Source organism: Microcaecilia unicolor, chromosome 1 (genome assembly GCF_901765095.1).
Source record: "Microcaecilia unicolor chromosome 1, aMicUni1.1, whole genome shotgun sequence".
Taxonomy (NCBI): Eukaryota; Metazoa; Chordata; class Amphibia; order Gymnophiona; family Siphonopidae; genus Microcaecilia; species Microcaecilia unicolor.
This window is the reverse complement of record NC_044031.1, coordinates 588,389,253-588,410,036: the sequence shown is the minus strand read 5'-3', so window position 1 is coordinate 588,410,036 and position 20,784 is coordinate 588,389,253. Positions and strand designations below refer to the sequence as shown.

At 45.1% G+C, this 20,784-nt stretch overlaps 1 protein-coding gene across 2 annotated transcripts in view; it reads left to right on the top strand.

Moving 5' to 3' along the window:
* ASAP1 (ArfGAP with SH3 domain, ankyrin repeat and PH domain 1) overlaps positions 1-20,784 on the top strand; it is an 803,986-nt gene that overhangs the window by 591,240 nt on the left and 191,962 nt on the right. For both annotated transcript variants that reach the window (XM_030219214.1, XM_030219206.1), the window contains exon 20: positions 12,320-12,405. In XM_030219214.1, coding sequence (XP_030075074.1) covers positions 12,320-12,405 — 86 coding nt within the window. The remainder of the gene's footprint in view (positions 1-12,319; positions 12,406-20,784) is intronic.

Genomic DNA, 20,784 nt, shown 5'->3' with positions numbered 1-20,784 from the left:
AGCGTGGGAAACCCTATGCAGTCTGGCAACAGATTCCAATTCATATATTATTGGGCACTGTTGCCACTATGTTTTATCACAGTTTATAATATTCTTCTTACATGTCCTTTGTAATGTTTTTTTACTATGTAAGTCGCATTGAGCCTGCCATGTGTGGGAAAGCGCAGGGTACAAATGTAATAAATAAATAAAACAGATACTTAGGTTAGCCTCTGGCAGCAGGCCAGACACAGTCTACGGCTGTCGGGATTGCCATGCCTCAAACACAGCCTACAAGGCTCCAGGTTCTTTTCTGAGGTCCAGATCTAGCTCCTGCTAGACCGCAAAACAGACTTGCAAACTCAGTTCAAAAATTAACAATGGCTTACCTCAGCCAGGTTATGATTATTGAATGGGCGCTTCAGCAGCACACAGTAGGGATTCATGTCTTTCCTCCCTGGGTTCTCTTAACTTCTGCCTGGCCCTGTCTTTTGAACTTCCCAGCAGTGTCTCCGCCCCTCCATGCCTACTTCCTTCTAGGGTGGGATCTGTGCTTTTAAGGTGGCCCAGGCTAACTAGAGAGGGACTTCTCTTAAGGGCGAGCGGCAGTGTCGTATATACCCCATCACATACCCCAAGTTCCATTAGAGTTCATTTGAGCCCTGCTAGGTACATGTCAGGTGCAAGCTTTTCTCCTTGTATTGAGAGCGGACACTTTAATCGCTCTCACCACTCACCTTCATTCCAGCCAGCAGGTCATGGCTCGACAAATGTTGAGGTTACTAGGCCACATGGAGGCATATTTTCAAAGCACTTAGCCTTCCAAAAGTCCATAGTGGACCTTAGATTCCCTGTGGTCTTAAACCTCGGGGAACCTAGTGGATGTCATCTGAGTGACTCCAAAGTTGGTTCAATCCCTAATCTGGTGGACAGTTCGGTCCAATTTGACCATGGGACTTCCATTGCAAATTCCTCAATCCCAGAAGTTGCTGATGATGGATTCATCCCACCTGGTGTGGGGAGCTTACTTAGATAGGCTTCACTCTCAATATGCTTTGTCAGCTGAGGAGACAGATTTTCACATCAAACTCCTGGAGCTTCAGGCAATCTGGAACGCTCTAAAGGCTTTCAGAGATAATCTATTAAACCAAATGGCTCTATTCAAACAGATAATCAGATTATGTTGTATTACACCAACAAGCAGAGGGGTACAGGATTATACCCTCTGTGTCAAGAGGCTGTCCGGATGTGGAAGTGGGCTGTCCAGAACTGAATAGCTCTCAAAGCCACATACCTGGCGGGCAAATCCAACAGCCTGGCTGACAAACTGAGCAGATTTATTCAACTGCACAAATGGTCACTCAGCATGGGCATTGCCTGCAAAGTTTTCCGAGAGTAGGGCACCCCTTTGGTGGATCTCTTTGTCATTCATTACAACCACAAAATCCCTCAGTACTGCTCCAGGTTCAGAGCATAACAATCTAGCGTAGGATGCCTTCCTCCTCAATTGGGGGAATGGCCTTCTGTATGCATATCCTACCATCCCTCTCACGGGGAAGACTTTGCTGAAACTCAGGCGAGACCGGGGAAACATGATCCTGATTGCTTCATATTGGCCCAGACAGATCTGGTTCCCTCCTCTTCTGGAATTATCCTCTGAAGAACCTTGGAAATTGGTGTGTTTTCCAAACCTCATAACACAGAGCGAGGAATCTCTTCTACACCCCAACCTCTAGTCTTCAGGTCCAGATTAAGGCATAGGCAAACTAGGCACATGCCTTGAGCCCAGATGTTTAGTGGGGAACCCTGTTAGATGTGCTCAGGATTCTAAAAATTTGTACATTATCTGTCTCAAAGCTAGAAGGATGGCTAAGTGTGTGGATATTTTTCAGAATTTAGCCCATGACAGCTCTCCAGTGCTCCCCCTGTCCAGTGCAGAGGCTGTGGTAGAATCCAGCCAATGGGAAGGCTCTAGTAGTCACAGGAAGGGAGGGGCTGAGCTGCAGGGGCTGTGGGGAAGCTTAGCTCTGCACAGAGTCTTTGGAGAGAATCAATGAGTGTTCTTGAGGAGGGGTGGGGGATATTGTTGCAAAGGAGGGGGAAAGTGGAAAGGGTCTGCTATCTGATGAGGAAAAGAATAGGCAGAAAATGCCAGAATTGTATTTGATGGTGGGCAGACCTCTTGTGAAGTGGGGGCACTTCACACCAGATATGAGTTTAACTATGATCGTAGATCCAACAGTGTTACCTCTTGACCATGCCTTGCTTTCTACTAAGGACTAGATCTAAAACAGCTCCCCCTCTGTCAGTTCTTGGACCAGTTGCTCCAAGAAGCAGTCATTTATTTCATCTATGAATTTTACCTCCCTAGAGCTCCCTGATGTAAAATTTATCCAGTCAATATTGGAGTAATTGAAATCAAAGAAAATCTCAAGCGGAGAGTAGAAAAAAACAAAATATTAAACAAATCTACTCTCTTCCACTATGGGTCCAAGACTGACCAACCAAGAAAACTTAATATAGTGGAGAAAAAAGACCTCAAAACATGCAGAGCTATAAACATGGTGCACACAACAGCAATAAGTTAATAGCTCACATTAATCATTGGTCAGAAAAAAAACTCCACCACTCATAATTAAGGCAGTAGATCAGTCTCGGGTCCAAAGCAGGCAATAAAAGTTCATCTAGTCAGCAGTAGAGACACTTAGCAGCAATCATCAAAATACCATTTCCGGTGCCGGAAATGGTATTCGAAGCTAACGAGTCGGAGAAACTTAATGAATTCTCTTAAACCTGGAGGATGTAATGGGGCAGTTGTACAAACTGAAGCGTAGCAAATCTCCTGGACCGGATGGTATTCATCCCAGAGTACTGATAGAACTGAAAAATGAGCTTGTGGAGCTATTGTTAGAAATATGTACTTTATCCTTAAAATCGAGCAGCTGGGGCTTCTGCGTCGGCCGACAGTGTAGATGGGGCCTCTCTCAGCCCCATCGAACGTGCAGCTCCTCCACAACCAGGAAGTCAGCGTCTCCAGAGGAGCCCTGCAGGTCTAACCCCTAGTGGAGAGCAGAGTCTGCAGGGAGGGAGCCCTTTGGAGACAAGGGGAGATCAGAGGGACGACAGTTTGGGAGCTCCAGAAGTGACATCAGCTCCTGTACTGTTTCCAGAGACAGGGAGTATTCTGGAAAATGCTGCCAAAGCACCTCTTCCTGAACTAACATTGGAGAAAATGGAAAAACCAGCTGTAGTGACGCTAGAGTCACTATGGGACTTAACCTTTACTGCACATTCCTCCCTACAATCTATGGTAACAAAAAATGCTACAATCATTAAGACTTTATCAGAAACTGCATTAATTCAATTGCAAAAGACTGAAAAACAAGCTATGGAAGTAAAATCTCTTACTGAAAGAACTCAAAAAATGGAACTTGTGAGTCAAACATTGATTAAAGATAAGAACTTTACTTCCCGAAGGCTGGAATATCTGGAAAATCAGTCTAAGAGACTTAATTTGAGACTAATAAATTTTCCTAGTTCACCTCTTATTACCCCTGTACAAATGGTAAAAAAATATCTTGTGGAAATATTGGGTATGCCAGAAAATTCACTACCACCAATAACTAGAGCGTTTTATTTGCCAACTGATTCTAGAATGGAATCAGAAAAATTTCCTCAAGGTGGTGCAGTGATGAATCTGACTACCTTTTTGGAGTCATCATTAGATGTTATAACGAAAAGAGCAACATTATTAGTCTCATTTGCCTTGGAGATGGATCGGGATGCAGTACTGAGACTTTCTTTAAGACATTTGGATTCAGTTTTTTTGGGGTCAAAAATAGGAATATACCCAGACTTATCAAGAGAGACTCAGAAGAGGCGTAAAGCCTTATTGGCTTTACGTACAAGAACTGTGGCAATAGGAGCTACCTTCCTGTTGAAATTTCCTTGTGTATGTAGAATAGTGTTTCAATCTAAACAGTTTCAATTTTTTGACCCCAAACAGCTAGAGGAATTTCTAATCAGTAGGGAAGAGGTTAATGTAGTGGTTTAATCCCATATGTACACTGTTTAACAGCCTTAGAGTGAATCACTCGGGACGTGACGCTTCATTATTATAATTTACAATGTATGTTTATTTCCTTTAGATTATATTGTTAATCTTACATCTTGGATTGATTTCTTATTCTTGTGGTCGATAACTATTTGAAACTTAAAAAAATATTTGCTTGTCTATATAATTTATTTCCAAATTGTATATTATCATTCATAAATGTGAAATTATGTTTGTTAAAAAGCTTAATAAAGATAAAGTTTAATAAAAATTGAGCGTGGTACCGGAAGATTGGAGGGTGGCCAATGTAATGTCGATTTTTTTAAAAAGGTTCCAGAGGACATCCGTGAAATTATAGACCGGTGAGTCTGACGTCGGTGCCGAGCAAAATTACAGAGCATATTCAAAAGCATGGATTAATGAGACAAAGTCAACATGGATTTAGTGAAGGGAAATCTTGCCTCACCAATCTGCTACATTTCTTTGAAGGGGTGAATAAACATGTGGATCAAGGGGAGCCGGTTGATATTGTGTATCTGGATTTTCAGAAGGCGTTTGAAAGACTCCAGAGGAAATTAGAGAGTCATGGGATAGGAGGTAGTGTTCTATTGTGGATTAAAAACTGGTTAAAAGATAGAAAACAGAGAGTAGGGTTAAATGGTTAGTATTCTCAATGGAGAAGGGTAGGTAGTGGGGTTCCCCAGGGCTCGTGTTCTGGGACCTCTGCTTTTTAACATATTTATAAATGGCCTAGAGATGGGAGTAACTAGTGAGGTAATTAAATTTGCTGATGACACAAAGTTATTCAAAGTTGTTAAATCGCGGTAGGATTGTGAAAAATTACAAGTGGACCTTATGAGACTGGGAGACTGGGCGTCTAAATGGCAGATGATGTTTAATGTGAGCAAGTGCAAAGTGATGCATGTGGAAAAGAGGAACCCGAATTATAGCTACGTCATGCAAGGTTCCACAGTGGGAGTCACGGACCAGGAAAGGGATCTAGATGTCGTCGTTGAAGATACGTTGAAACCTTCTGCTCAGTGTGCTGCTGCGGCTAAGAAAGCAAATAGAATGTTAGGTATTATTAGGAAAGGAATGGAAAACAAAATGAGGATGTTATAATGCCTTTGTATCGCTCCATGGTGCGACCGCACCTCGAATATTGTGTTCAATTCTGGTCGCCGCATCTCAAAAAAGATATAGTGTAATTAGAAAAGGTGCAGAGAAGGGCGACGAAAATGATAAAAGAGATGGGACGACTTCCCTATGAGGAAAGGCTAAAGTGGCTAGGGCTCTTCAGCTTGGAGAAAAGGCGGTTGAGGGGAGATATGATAGAGGTCTATAAAATAATGAGTGGAGTTGAACGGGTAGATGTGAAGCGTTTGTTCACGCTTTCCAAAAATATTAGGACCAGGGGGCATGCGATGAAGCTACAATGTAGTAAATTTTAAACGAATCGGAGAAAATGTTTCTTCACTCAACATGTAATTAAACTCTGGAATTCGTTGCCAGAAAATGTGGTAAAGGCGGTTAGCTTAGCGGAGTTCAAAAAAAGGTTTGGGCAGCTTCCTAAAGGAAAAGTCCATAGACCGTTATTAAATGGACTTGGGGAAAATCCACTATTTCTGGGATAAGCATTATAAAATGTTTTGTACATTTTTGGGGTCTTGCCGGGTATTTGTGACCTGGATTGGCCACTGTTGGAAACAGGATGCTGGGCTCGATGGGCCTTTGGTCTTTCCCAGTATGGCAATACTTATGTACTTAATATGAAATTCTACAGTACTTATCTCATTCATAATATGCTGCAAAGTTCAGCAGCTCCCAACAGGAGATCCTGTTTAACCCATAGTTATCATCAGGGGAAGAAACATGCCGACTGGGACACATTGCACTACAAACTCAGAATGAAAGAGGGGAGTAAACGTCCTTCTATAAAAACAGCATAGATTCTGACATCATTACGTTGTAAGAATCCTCCAATAGCAATGCATCTGTCCAAGGGAGACACCATCGGAAGACTGTCTGCAGGAGAAATATCCATCATTGTTTCTTTTGGCATAAAAATCGCCTCGGCGATCTCCCATCACAATTTGCTCCAATTCAATGCAGCGAAATGAGGCAAAATCATTACCCTTATCCTGGCAATGAGCCACTGAAGGTTCCATTACTTTGTTCGCTGTTGTACAATGTTCAATCAAGCGAATTTTCAAAGGTCGTGAGGTCTGGCCCACATAATACAAATCACATGCTCAACTCAACAAGTAAATGACATTCCTAGAAGTGCATGTAGTGCAAGTTTTAAGATAATAAGTTCTCCTTTTATGAATATCACATAATTCCGAATTAGATATCATCATGGAACATACAGAACACTGATCACAGTTAGTATGACTACCAGTCATTATGTGTTCACTCTGACGCTACTAAAACTCCGCTGGACATAAAAAATCATTTAGATTAGAGTTGCAAGTATTGGAAAAAAGTGCATCAAGTTTTTGAAAACAAGGATGAATTGATACAGATGCTATTAAATAGTCTGCATTAAATGTGGAGTATGAGCATTATATTTTGTCACAAATGTTGATTCTACAGTTTTCTCCCTTGCAGTCAATAAAAGAGCACATTTAGCCACTCTCTTAACCACACATTCCGGGCAACTACGACTTTCATCAATTGAGGCACCTGTCATTTAAATTCTTCAACCAAGGAGCAAATCTTGTGATACCGTAGGAATTGAGACAATGGGATACCCAAACGCGAATGGACTGAATTCATACTAGAAAAATGTAGCAGTGAATTTTGATAAGTGGTCTTCATTAACAAGTATATATCCTCTGCCTATCTAACTGTATATTCACATCCAAAAAAGCGATAGCATTCGGATCCCAATGGGCTTCAAATTTGATAGTTGGATGACAGTTGTTTAATACCAAAACAAAACTCAACAGCTGCTTCAAGGTGCCTGTCCATATAAAAAACATGTCAGTGTAGTACATATTGAAAAAATGTTGAAGAATACACTAATTTCTCCTCAAACCATGCCATAAATAAATTGGCTATGGAAGGGGCACAAGAGGCCCCCATTGCCACTCCTTTCTTTTGCATGTAAAAATGACCATCAAATCAAAAATAAAATAATTCTTAGTCATCACCAACCGTGGTTGCAGAAACTGGTCCACATATTTGCACTCATCTCAGTGGTATAGCTATATCAGTCAGACGGGTGCCTCAGTGTCCGACACAATCATGTTTCACCCATAGGGCTGTTTCAAGCAGTGTCTCCTATAGCCAAACACAAAATATCCTATATGAGTCAGAAGCATTAAACCAACAGACATCATATACCCTATCATTTCAGAATCTTGCCTTAAACTCTCTATAGCGCCAGCTTAGCTCAGGTCTCTACCAAGATGGTACCGGTGTTTCTAAACACTGCTTATATAATCCTTCACAGCATATACGCCACCCAGCTCTTTCCCCCGGGACATCCATAGTAACATAGTAGATGACGGCAGAAAAAGACCTGCATGGTCCATCCAGTCTGCCCAACAAGATAAACTCATATATGCTACCTTTTGTGTATACCTTACCTTGATTTGTACCTGTCCTTTTCAGGGCACAGACCATGTAAGTCTGCCCAGCACTATCCCCGGCTCCCGCCACCGGCTGTGCCACCCAATCTCAGCTAAGCTCCTTAGGATCTATTCCTTCTGAACAGGATTCCTTTATATTTATCCCACGCGTGCTTGAATTCTGTTACCGTTTTCATTTCCACCACTTCCCACGGGAGGGCATTCCAAGCATCCACTACTCTCTCCGTGAAAAAATACTTCCTGACATTTTTCTTGAGTCTGCCCCCCTTCAATCTCATTTCATGTCCTCTCGTTCTACCTCCTTCGCATCTCTGGAAAAGGTTCGTTTGCGGATTAATACTTTTCAAATATTTGAACGTCTGTATCATATCACCCATTTCTCCTTTCTTCCAGAGTATACATGTTCAGGTCATCAAGTCTCTCCTCATACGTCTTGTAACGCAAATCCCTTACCATTCTCATAGCTTTTCTTTGCACCGCTTCAATTCTTTTTACATCCTTCGCAAGGTACAGCCTCCAAAACTGAACACAATACTCCAGGTGGGGCCTCACCAACGACTTATACAGAGGCATCAACACCCCCTTTCTTCTGCTTGTCACACCTCTCTCTATACAGCCTAACAACCTTCTAGCTACGGCCACCACCTTGTCACACTGTTTCGTCGCCTTCAGATCCTCAGATACTATCACCCCAAGATCCCTCTCCCCGTCCGTTCCTATCAGACTTTCCCCGCCTAACACATATGTCTCCCGAGGATTTCTATTCCCTAAGTGCATCACTTTGCATTTCTTCGCGTTGAATTTTAATTGCCAAACCTTAGACCATTCTTCTAGCTTCCTCCAATCCTTTTTCATGTTTTCCACTCCCTCCCGGGTGTCCACTCTATTACAGATCTTAGTATCATCCGCAAATAGGCAAACTTTACCTTCTAACCCTTCGGCAATGTCCTCACAAATATATTGAACAGAATCGGCCCCAGCCCAGTCCTTGAGGCACACCACTACTCACCTTTCCCTCCTTCGAGCGAATTCCATTCACCACCACCCTCTGGCTTCTGTCCATCAACCAGTTCCTAATCCAGTTCATCCATTCAAGTTCATTATTCAGGCCACCCTGTGTAACAGATTTTAACATAAATATCATTTATTGCTCTCTGAAATTTAACACTCTCTCAACTGAACCACCCCTCCCTCACTTCTCTAATATCTTCAGTAATACACCATCTTAAATCAGGCAGTTCATGTTGTTTTGCCAGCCAATGTTGTACTACCGGGGCCTGAATATTCTGAGTAGCTATTTGTGATTTATGTTCTGTCAGGCACACCCGTATTTGGCAACTACTTCTCACCACATACACCAGGTTACACTTGCACGTTATTATATACACAGCATTTCTAGTGCCTTAATTAGTGTTTGCTCCAGATCTATACAATTTGTTGTCTGAGGATCTGTCCATGTAGTACCCTCCAAAGTGCAGGCAAACCACTGACAGCGTCCACATGTTTTTTATGGGCAAAATGTCCCTGCTTCACTTATGGTTGATAATATGATTTTTACCCACATATTCCCCCACAGTTTTCCACCATGTGTATGAGATGACTGGAAAATCATTGAACATTGGATAAAATTGTATGACATGCCAATGAATTTTAAGTAATTGTGGATTTGACTGATAATATCCCACCGAGAGAACTTTTTTGCCTTATGTATTTTGTGGAAACAGTATTATATCTACCTCATCATTTAGTGCTATAAACTCTAACTCCCCATCTTATTTTTAGGCTTCCAGAATTTGTATATAGACACTTCAAATTGTGTTTTTTTTCCCCCCTGCATCTACAAGCTACTTGAAGTTGACAGGAATAATTTATATTCTTTACTCTGTTTTCCCTTTAAACATTCCTGGCTTTCTTTCACCATTATTGAAACCTCTCTATTTGGATTCCCTAAAGATCCTGTTTGAATAGTATTCAAGGATACTCCACACCGAATCGTGCACTCATGGGTGACTGTCGGCTTCCCCCCCCCCCCCCCCCCCTTTTTTTTTTTTTAAACCTGCTCTATCTCCTTTTTAACTTTTAGTGCCAGCAGCCTGGTTCTATCCCAATTAAGGTGGGAGTCCATCGTTTCGGATCAGGTGCCCCCTGTCCCAGAATGTTGCCCAGTTCCTAACAAATATAAATCCCTCATCCCTGCAACATTGTCTCAACCATGCATTGAGGCTTTGGAGCTCTGCCTGCCTTTTGGGCCCTGCACATGGAATGGAGATCATTTCTGAAAATGCCACCCTGGAAGATCTGGATTTCAGCTTTCTACCTAAGAGCCTAAATTTGGCTTCCAGATCCTCCCTCCAACATTTTCTATGTCATTGGTACCCACATGTTCCAAGACAGCCGGTTCCTCCTCAGCACTATCTAAAATCCTATCTAGGTGACATGTGAGGTCCACCACCTTCGCACCAGGCAGGCAAGTGACCAGGCAATTCTCTTGTCCACCAGTGACCCAGCTATCTAAATGGCTAATGATCAAATCACCAACTACAACAGCTGTCCTAACCCTTCCCTCCTGGGCAGAAGCTCCTGGAGACACATCCTCAGTGCTAGAGGATATTGCATCTCCTGGTTGGCAGGTCCTGGCTACAGAATTATTTCTGTTTTCATCATGGTGTTGCTCTCCTTTTATGAGACCTCCCTCCTCCAATGCAGCACAGGGGCTCCAGTCTGGAGATGGGACTTCTCTAATGTAGGCCTTCTACTAATGTAGGCTACTCTAGCTTCAAGAGAACAGACTCTTTCTCTGACATACAGTATGAGAATAAACACATTAAAATTGTAACAGAATCCTTTAAACAAAATGACTGTCACTCCAAAATCATTTCCAAGCAAAGTACATCTTCACTCAAAACTCCTATGGAAAACCAACTTGATATACTGCTTTTCTGTGGTATTATATCCAGGTACTTTCACTGTCCCTCACGGGCTTACAATCTAAGACTTTTGTATCTGGGGCAATAGAGGGTTAATTGACTTATCCAGGGTCACATGGTGTTGCATTGAAAATCAAACCCATTTCCCTATGATCTTAACCCAGTGCACTAACCATTAGGCTAGTCCTCTGCTCCCTGAAGGAGGGAAGGGAAGGAGACCTATGGCGCATGTACCAATATTCTAGAACAAGAAAACCTAATAAACATTTAAAAAGCTCTTCAGCTTCTATTTCTGGAGGATGAATTACTGAAAGAAAATCCCCTCCTCCATAACCACAGTTCTAGTCTTCTGTCAACTATCAAACCTGAAAATATCAAAGAAATAATGACATAATGGAGTGACCTTAACTAAGGGGCCTTTTTACTGAAGGGTTGCCATGTGGTAACAGGCTTGTGGCATGGCAGATCGGAACTACTGCAGTCCTAAAGTAGCCTCCAGTGGTAATTCCACCCCCAGCGTGTGGCATTTCTGGTGCTACCATAAATTCCAGAAAAATATTACTGCTGGGGGTTATCCGGCGGTAATTAGGCAGCACTTTGCGCTGCCCAGTTACTGCAGGGTTAGCACGGGAACCCTTACCACCACCTCAATGTGTGCAGTAAGTGCGCCTTCCAAAATGGCCATTTCTTTTTTGTGACTTTTTATCTACTGCGGTAAAAAGGGCCTCAATACACGTCAAAAACAGCCACCTCTGCTAGCGCAGGCCTCTAAGTCTTACCAACAAAAAAATACTTTCTATGATAGTACATTTATATTATTTAAAAAAAAAGTTAACTATGTTGGTTGTACTACAGCAAGACAGTATATGCAATGCTTTAAATCCAGTTAAAGTCCTCTAAATTTCAAAGGGAAGGAACAACTTTAAAGAAAATGAAGATGAAAATCTCTCTCATGACTGCAACATTCCCACCAATGGTGGCCAGTGTAAAGAAGGTTCTTTTAGCCAATGGCTTTTATGCCATTAGTTTCAGAGAGTTTTCTCTAAATTTGACCTTATAAGTCTGTGTGCTTTAAATATGAGCCTCAATATGTGCTACCTCATCCCTCTTTTAGAGATGACTCGTAGACAGTGTACCTGATGTATATTGTAAATCATTTCAAGGCCCTTTTACTAAGCTGCAGTAAGGACTAACACATGCTTTACCACAGGCTACAAAGCATCACCACAGGGCACACTCAGGCATCCCGCTGTAGTTTTTGGATCGACACGCACTTCTTACTTGCTAAAAAATACTTTCTATTTTTTATCGCTGGGGCATGTTTGGGGGCGGACAGTAGGTGTGCCCAGCGCTAATCGGTTAGCGCAGCTACATCACCACATGCTAACCGATTAGCATGTGGTTAGTATGGTAGCTCATATTACCTAGAAAATAGGTGTCGGTAAGGGCTCCCATGCTAATGGCCATGCGCTAATTGGGAAATTAGTGCGTAGCCATTAATGGGGAAATAGGAAATGCAGCCATTTTACAGTCACGCTAAAAGCAGCCTCAGCAGGAGGGGAAACCCACATTCTAGTTATAGCTGAGGCCACTTTTTAGCACAGCTTAGTAAAAGGGCCGCTTAAAGTGGGGATTTATGACTTAGCAATTGAGTGTTCTTTTAATATTTAGTTGTTTTCTCCCAAATTTGCAATTTTTAAAATTCTGTTGTTTTTTTTTTTTAATTAAGTCAAGAGACTATTTGTAATTTGTCTTCTTTCTAGGAGCCAGGTGAAACAGCACTTCATTTCACAGTTCGGACTGCCGATCAAACCTCTCTCCATCTGGTTGACTTTCTTGCACAAAATTGGTATGCTTTCTTTTCAGAACTTCATAATATATCATGTCATTCATACTAGAAAGATGTTAACACTCATACTTTATTGCATTCATAGTATTTATGGATGCATGGGGCATTGCATTTTTGTGTAGAATTCATTTATTTATTGGGTCAGCCTGATGGCTAAGGAAAAATACTGTGCATTGCCTTCTCTGAGGACAAGTATGATATGAATTCTTTACACATAGATGAAATAATCTGATGGAGACTGGGCCATATAAACTTTAAACTCTGAGAGCTTCCTAGAGCAGTGAACCACACACATGCATGTCCTCCTATATGGACATCATCACAAAGGGCCACTAAAAATACCCCTAGGAATATATGGGTGTGTCTAGCATTTAGTGTGCACTAAAAACACTAGCACGCCTTTGTAAACGGGGCCCAAAGACTTCATAATCATAAATCTAACACTTTTCTTCATAATTATAGTAAACTCAACACTTATCTTTACTCCAAGCTGTTATAGACAAGTACCACAAGGCAGTTATCTTCCAAAGAAGCGTACCTTACAATAAATTTCTAATGCTGAACACTGTGGTATTTTAGTGCAGTACTTCACATAATGCTTAAGCTTTCACCCAAACTACAAAAACAAACAAAAAAAAACATTTATTAAGGGCTTAAGGGCCCCTTTTACTAAACTGAATGGGCTTTGTCAGCATTGCTTTTCAGTTAGTGTGTGCAGATTGCAAAGTCACCTCAGGATGCCTGAGTGTGTCCCATGGTACTCCAGCAGCTTAGTAAAAGGGCTCCATTATGACACAGTATGTCCATAAACTGAAGAAATTCTTTCTAAAATGCTATCCTAGTCATATCTTGATTAAGCCTGCAGGGGATAATAGAGCTCATTTTCAAGTTTGGGTTACTGTGCAACTTTGTAAGTCTAAGTGCTTTGAAAATACGCCTCAGTGTCTAGCATCTGAATATCCATTTCTGCTCACATTGAAGCAATAATCTTCTCCCATCACTTGTACTCCTAGTAGTGAAGTGCTGGATTAAAAAAAATGATCTTGTTTAATGTATTGGGCATGATAAATGCAACTTTGACATTTAAAGATACAAGTTTAATCAAACTATAGAATACAGGGCCAAAACATAAGTTTTGATGCATTCTGTATGTGCCCATAATGATGAAATCAGACTCCTAGTTCCCTCAACCCAAGCCAAGCGACACGGGGGCTGGAGATCTGGCATACCTCCAGCCCCCTGACCCCCCCCCCCATCCCCCCTGGCATCCCTTCACATGGAGCCCTGGTGGCCCAGAGGGACACGAGTCAATCATCCCCCCGACCTGGTGGTCTAGCGGCCCTTCCCCACCCCCTACCTTCATTGGTGGAGGGATGTGGCCTCCCTCCTCTTCTATTGGCGCCACCTCGAAAATGGAGGCGCCCAGCCCTGCCCAGTGCATCCTGGGATGTGCTGGGTGGGGCTTCACATCATATAAGGTTGGGGGGATTGACTTGCGGCCCACTGGGCCACCAGGGCTCCATGTGAGGGGATGCTAGGGTAAATAGGGGACTGGAGACCCACTGGTTCACCAGCCCCCCTGAACCTGTGTTGGGGGGCAGGGGGACTGGAGGCCACTGGACCTCCAGCCCCCGTGTCACTGGCTGGGAGGTTGGGTCGAGGTTCCTGCTCCTGTGGGAGGTGGGGGATGCTGCATTGGGGGTAATGCGGGGCCTGCTAGCATGCAAATGCAGCTGGACAGGGCTCACCATTCCTCCTCAATGGTCAGCAAACCCTAACACCAGCTCCAAGCTGGCATAGGGTTTGCCGAGGACAGCGCGCCAATGTTTGGTGCGCTGCTCGCTCAGCATTGGGGAGGAAATACATTTAGCATGCATTTGCATGCTACTTGCGCTAAGAATCCTGTTTTGCATGCATTTGTATGCTAGTTGCATTCAGAGCCTGTGAGCGCATTTTTAATGCACTCGGGGGTCTGATCATGGGGCAGTAGCAAATGCAGGCGCTAGTATGTCGCTAACAGCCTCTAGTGCCTGCATTTGCTTCTGAACATCGGACCATAGAATTGGCTGGGTTTTAAAGTAAAGGTACTTGGGTTTTAACATTTGCAGCTTTTCTTCTCAAGCCATTCTGTGCTAGCCTCCTCCCCACCTCCCATATACCTTTAACTGCAGAACCTCATCCCATTGTTTGTAAGTTTCATTCTATCAGCAGGATGTGGTCAGGGAACACAGGATAAGCCTGCTTTCTAAAAGTTTTCACATAAATGTGGTGTGGCTATCTGTTGAAACCAAACTATTCAACAGCTGAGAATTTAATGATATGACCATAAGTTTTGATATATTCCATACACGCTCACAAATGATGAGTGGATTCACAGGTTGTGGAATGTAAAACAATAAATAAATGGATTACTGTGAGTTCTGACAGGATAAGACATGTTACATAGAAACACCAACTCCTCAAAAACATATCTGAGTAATACCTTCTCTGCTCTCAAAAGGATATCTCTGATTCCTTAGCACCTGCATCGTATGAATCCAGGAACTTGTGGGTTATATCTGTCTACCAGCAGGTGGAAATAGAGATAGACAAGACTGAAGGCAGTGATACCAGATGGCCAGCCCCTGCATCAGATAGTATATCTCTAGCTTCAGCAGGCGATGGACAGATTCTTACCAGCTCCTGGATTCAAGGTTCCTGGGGGTGCTCCTGGGCCGGGTGGCCAGTTGAGCAAGGCAGGTCCAGTCTTAGGGGTGACTGCACAGGACCTCACGTTCACAGGAGTCCTGTGGCCGGTCGCGTCCCCGTTGTGTTACGATCAGACCCCACCTGCCTCATCCCCAGCCCACTCCCGTTGCAATTTGTCTTCTTAACTCTCTGTGTGCGCTGGCCTCCTCAATATCCCTCGCCCTACTCCCGCCTCTGGCCTGCCACAAAAATGTGTGATGATGCGCTGTGCTTCCTGCGCATATCTTCTCTGCTCTGCCCTGCCTTGCAGCTGCCATGTCATGCACCATATCAATGTCAAGCAGCTACTGCATTTGTTGGTTCTCCTGAATTGATGCCCCACCCGCCTAATCAACTGATGACGTGGTTGTTGATGCCGGAAGTTCTGTCTGCCACTCGGGCCACCCTCTGATGTAACTTCCTTCCTCAAGGGCGAGCCGCGGCAGAGAGTGCCAGGCACCACTCACTTTAGCAGAACCAGACCACTGAGGACAGAAAAGAGTAAGTGCTAACTAGGGGGAGGGTGGAACGGAAGAACAACATAATCAAAGTCTGAGGCTCAGTTTGTCTTTAATTGAAATTTCATAAATAATCTTTTTTTAATTTAGTAATCTAGTCGGTGGGGCGGGGATGGGGCTAGGATGGAGTCCCACCTAATCAGTCTGCACAGGGCTCCGCACTTGCTAAGACCGGCCCTGGAGCTGAGGAGTGATTGGCCGAGGGTGCCAACTCTGGGGGCATACCTGCTGGTCGGGTCCCTGCATCACCCTGCTATACCCCTTCTCCCAATCTGATTTTGGGCTAGGCTGCTCAGAGTTTCCCTTTCTTCCTCACAACCAAAAAAAAGGGATTACAGCGGTTTGTATGCTTTCTGCCTGAGCTCTGCCTTTATTCAGGGAGCCGGAGTATGTGCTGCTCTGCTCTCTGCTCTGTTCCTACTGCGATTGGAGTGTCGTCATCTGGGATAAGTGCTGGCTTCTGTGTTCTCCTTTTTTCTTTCTCTCCGAGTGGTTCGAGTTGGGGAATGGCCGCGGAGAAGGTTAAATACTGTTCCTGATATGGGAAATGGCGTTCAGCGTCCGGCTTGTGCAGCATGGAGTGTTCCGAGTCCAGTGGGGGAGACAGTTTGTTCCCCTCCTCTGATGGCGCGTGCACCATTTTTTCTGCAGCTGCTGAGGTGGTCCCTGCTCCAGTTTCACCTCAAGCTATTTCCCCTCTTGAGGGTGAAGTTGCCGGGGAAGGGGGGGTCCGGTATGATTTCTGGACCTGGGTAAGAGATGACTGCAGTAGCTGCAGACTTGGGGGAGTTTTTTTTCTCCTGAGTTTGTCCTCCTCATTCTATGTACTCAAATGTGTCCTCTCTCAACCGCTTCCGGCTCTGGTCCTGGGGGCCCCGTTGGAGACCAGGGTCTGCCGGCCTCTTCTCCCAAAGATTATCCCACCATAAAAAAGGAGGCGGATGGCCTTGTTGTTGGAAAAGGGTCTTTGGTCACAATGACGGCTGCCCATTCCCTGGCAGCCCCCTCTGATGGTTCCTGGAAGTCGGATGGCCTAGAGGAACCAAGTGGATGACCCCCTCCTTGAGGAACTGGATGACCCCATGGCGGTCTGTCTCTTTCATAAGGAGGAACTGCCGTCCCTTATCTCTCAAGCCTTGGAGGCTTTAAATATTGCTGACCCAGAGGTTGCAGAGTCGGCAGCTGTTAATCCAAAGATGGCTGGTACTCAAAGGCCATCAAAGTCATTCCTGGCCCTCGAGGCCATCCAGGAGCTAATTACCGACAGTGGTTGGACCCAGATGGGGGCCTTAAGATGACCAAGGCACGGTTTTATCCACTGGGCTCAGATTGGGCGGAACAGTTTTCTCTCCTCAAGGTGGGTGCCCTGGAGACAGTGGTTACCAAGAAGACGACTCTGCCTGTGGAGGGTCGAGTAGCATTGAAGGTCATGCAGGACAGATGTCTGGAGGCTTCTTTGAAGTGGTCCTTTTAGGTTGCCGCACTAGCTCTTTAGGCCTCCGTTCGTAGTTCTTATGCGGCTAGAGCTTGTTTTAGCTGGCTTCACTCATCACTGGAACACGGCCAGGAGACAGAACTGTCTGGGACTCCTGGGTTCTCTCAGATGGACGTGGGCCTCGCCTATTTGGCAGATGGCTTATATGATTTAGTCCGAGCTTCGGCCAAGCTGATGGCGTTGGCAGTTTCCTTCCGTCGTGTTTTGAGGCTTTGTGAGTGGTCAGCAGACATGTCTTCCAAGCATCGTCTTATCAAATTGCCCTTTCAGGGTAAATTGCTGTTTGGGGAGGACCTGGAGAAGATTGTGAAGGACTTGGGGGATTCCAAGTCACAGTTTTTTCCTGAGGTTACACCCAACCCCGCTCTTCGGGCAGCATCCTCGAGGTCTTGGTGTCATAGTTGTCGACGTCCGGGCCTTGCTCGTCAGTGCCCCCTATTCCATCTAGACCCATTAGTTTTACCTGCAGTTCTAGCCAGTGACCTGTGGGGTCACTGTAGAGTGGGGAAAGCCAAGCTAGTGATGTCATCAGTGCTGAGCCCTTCTTTAGCTGGCTTCTCTGTGCACTCAGTGTTCTAGCAATAATTCCTGAATGAGCTCAGGTCTTCCTGAGGCTCTGCTACTTCCAACTGTTGTTTCCCTGTGGGGCCATGGCCTGAAACATTGCTGCAGCTTTCACCTTCTTGCTCTGTTCCAGTGAAGCCTGCCTCCAAGCCTTGAAGTCCAGAGAGCTTCTTTTACTTCAGCTGAGATTCCAGTCATCCGCAGTGAGTCCTTGGTCACTGGTTGCAGTGAGTTGGCTCTGTGCTGTTTTTGGACTATGTGTGCTGGGACTGCATGAAGTGCTGGAGGTACTGGGGCCGTGGCCGTGTCTCGAAGTATCTCTGGACGAAGTGGCTGTGCTTGGAGCGTGGAGGGATCCACGTGGGCTGTTCCTGGTTCCTGTTTGCTGCGCTGTGCCTGTGTGTCTTTTGCCTTGGGAACATTCGGCTCAGGCATTTCAGAGACTGTTACTGACCTGCTGGCCTTGGGAGCGTTCGGCCCAGGCGTTTTAGAGACTTTGTTTTCTTCTACAAGAGACTATTTTGAGTTCCTTTCTTTGCTGTTGCTCATCTCCTGTTTTTGAGAGAGCTTGCCATGGAGGTCTCGTGGCTTACATGACAGTCCTGACAGAATGAACCTTTATCTGAATTCAGCAGTCTCACCACTTCCAGTTAAGTGCTACTGCTTTCTGTTGCCCGCCAGGGCAGGCCTTTTTCAACTCTTGTGCTCTTGTGTTTCCTTTTCTTGTACAGCTAGGCTGTCTTACTATTTGCCAATACTGTATGCTTAAGGTTTTGTTTTGCTTTAGCTAGTGTTAGAATATGCAGTTAGTCTGCTTATTGTACTCTCTTCCCTTATTTATTGCTGAGCCGTTACTTTGCCTTTTGCCTTGTGTTCTTTTGCTGCCATTAAAGCTACCTTAGTTCACCTCCACTTGCAATCCAGTTCAGTTCTTTGGGATACTCTTGGGACTCCGTCTACCCAGAGGTGATTAGTGATCCTCAAGCAGCCACTTATGGGCCAAGAGCTCACAAATGTCACACTCGATTTTGAGAGGCATGCCGTTACCGTCTGAGCCGGTCATTGGGGGCCTTTCAGCACCCGCGGTTTCAGCAACGCCCTTCCTTTCAGAATGGCAAACAAGCTTCGGGAGCACCTATCTGCCAGGAAGCAGCGGCACAATCCTTCCAATGATGGGGTGCCAGCCCACTCTGTGATGGAGCAGATATGGTTGTTGGCTGACCTATTTCTATCCAGAGTGGGTCAAGATTACTTCAGACCAATGGGCTCTGGATGTTGTAGGGGATGGTTGCAAGCTCAAATTCGACTCTCCCGTTGCAGATTTTTTTTTTCTGGAATCTCGATGCACCACGTTCTCCAAGAGGGCGACAGTGATTGCCACTATGTGGGATCTCCTGGAGTTGGGAGCCATCATTCTAGTACCCCCACTCAAAGTTTTCATGGGTTGCGATTCCATCTATTTTGTGGTTCCCAAGAAGGAGACGCCTTTCAGTCCATCCTCGATCTCAGAAAGGTGAACTAGTTTCTGAAGGTTCAGCATTTCTGCATGGAGACCTTGTGATCCGTCATTGTGGCGGTTCAGCCTGGCGAGTATTTGACTGCTCTCGAGCTCAGAGAGGCATACTTGCATATTCTGATTTGGCAGCCATACCAGAAATTCCTCCTGGGATGTCATTTCCAGTTTCGGGCCCTGCCCTTTGTCCTGACCACCGCATCGCGCACCTTCTCCAAGGTTATGGTGGTGGTCGTGGCATTTCTTCGGGATTCGGGTGCATCCCTATCTCAACGACTAGTTGATCAGAGCGGCGTCGGAGCAGGAAAGTTGGTTGGCAATGACCTTGTCATTGCCCTCTTACAATCATTGGGCTGGATGATCAACACGGCCAAGAGTCACTTTGTACTGAGTCAGGCATTGGGATATCTGGGAGTGCGCTTCAATACAAGACAGGGGAAGGTGTTCCTGCCAGACTGTCGGCGGGTCAAGTTGTTGTTGCAAGTACGCAGTCTGCTATGGATGCCTAATTTCTGCATCTGGGATTCTATTCTGGTTCTAGGGTTCATGGTAGCCACGCTAGAGGTGATGCAGTGGGCAAGGTTGCACATGTGTCCCCTACAATACTCCCTGTTGAGCAGGTGGTTGTCAACTTCGCTGGATTATCAGTGGCATCTCCCGTGGTCGGTCAATGCCAGATGCAGCTTGGCGTGGTGGCTCCTTCCCTCCAATTTGCAGAGGGGAATGCAGTTGGCCTCTACGCAATGGGTGACCATAGTTGTGGGTGGGGAGCCCATTCCTCAACTGAGTTTCTCAGGGACGTTGGACGACACTGGAAGCAGCGTGTTCCATTAGTCATCTGGAATTGAGAGCGGTGGTAAACGCTTTGAGGAGCTTTCAGGAGTTGCTAGAGAGCAAGGCGGTTCAAGTTCTGTCAGATAACACAACGGCAGTAGCCTATATCAGTCGGTAGGGAGGCACTTACAGCTTGCCTCTGGCAACCGAGGCGCTCTGCATTCTGGATTGGGTGGAGGCTCATGTTCTGTGTCGTCAGCACACATCGCGGGGCAGACCAACACCCTGGTGGATTTTCTTAGCCGGATTTTTCTGGACTCGGTGGAATGGGAGTTGTCCATGGAAGCATTCCTCCTAATTTGTCGGTATTGGGGGACTCCAGAGATTGACCTCATGGCTACTCGGGAGACAGCCTGGGTCGCAAGCTTAGACACCCTATTCCAGCCTTGGACAGATTCGGCGGTTCTGTATGTGTTTCCTCCATGTCCCTTGTTAAGGCGGGTCCTACACAGAATTAGTCATCACTAGGGACCAGTTGTCATGTTGGCTCCAGATTGGTTCATCTGCTCAAGGATTTGCCATTACATCTCCCAGTGACCCCAGATCTTCTCCATCAGGATCTGGTCAGGATGGATGCTTTGGTCTTGTGGCCTGGCTCTTGAGAGGAACCGATTGCTGAAGAAGGGATTCTCGGATGCTGTTATAGCCATGTTGCTACAAGCTAGGAAGTGGTCTGCCTCCATGACTTATGCTCTGGTGTGGAGGACTTTTACGGCGTGGTGTGCTCA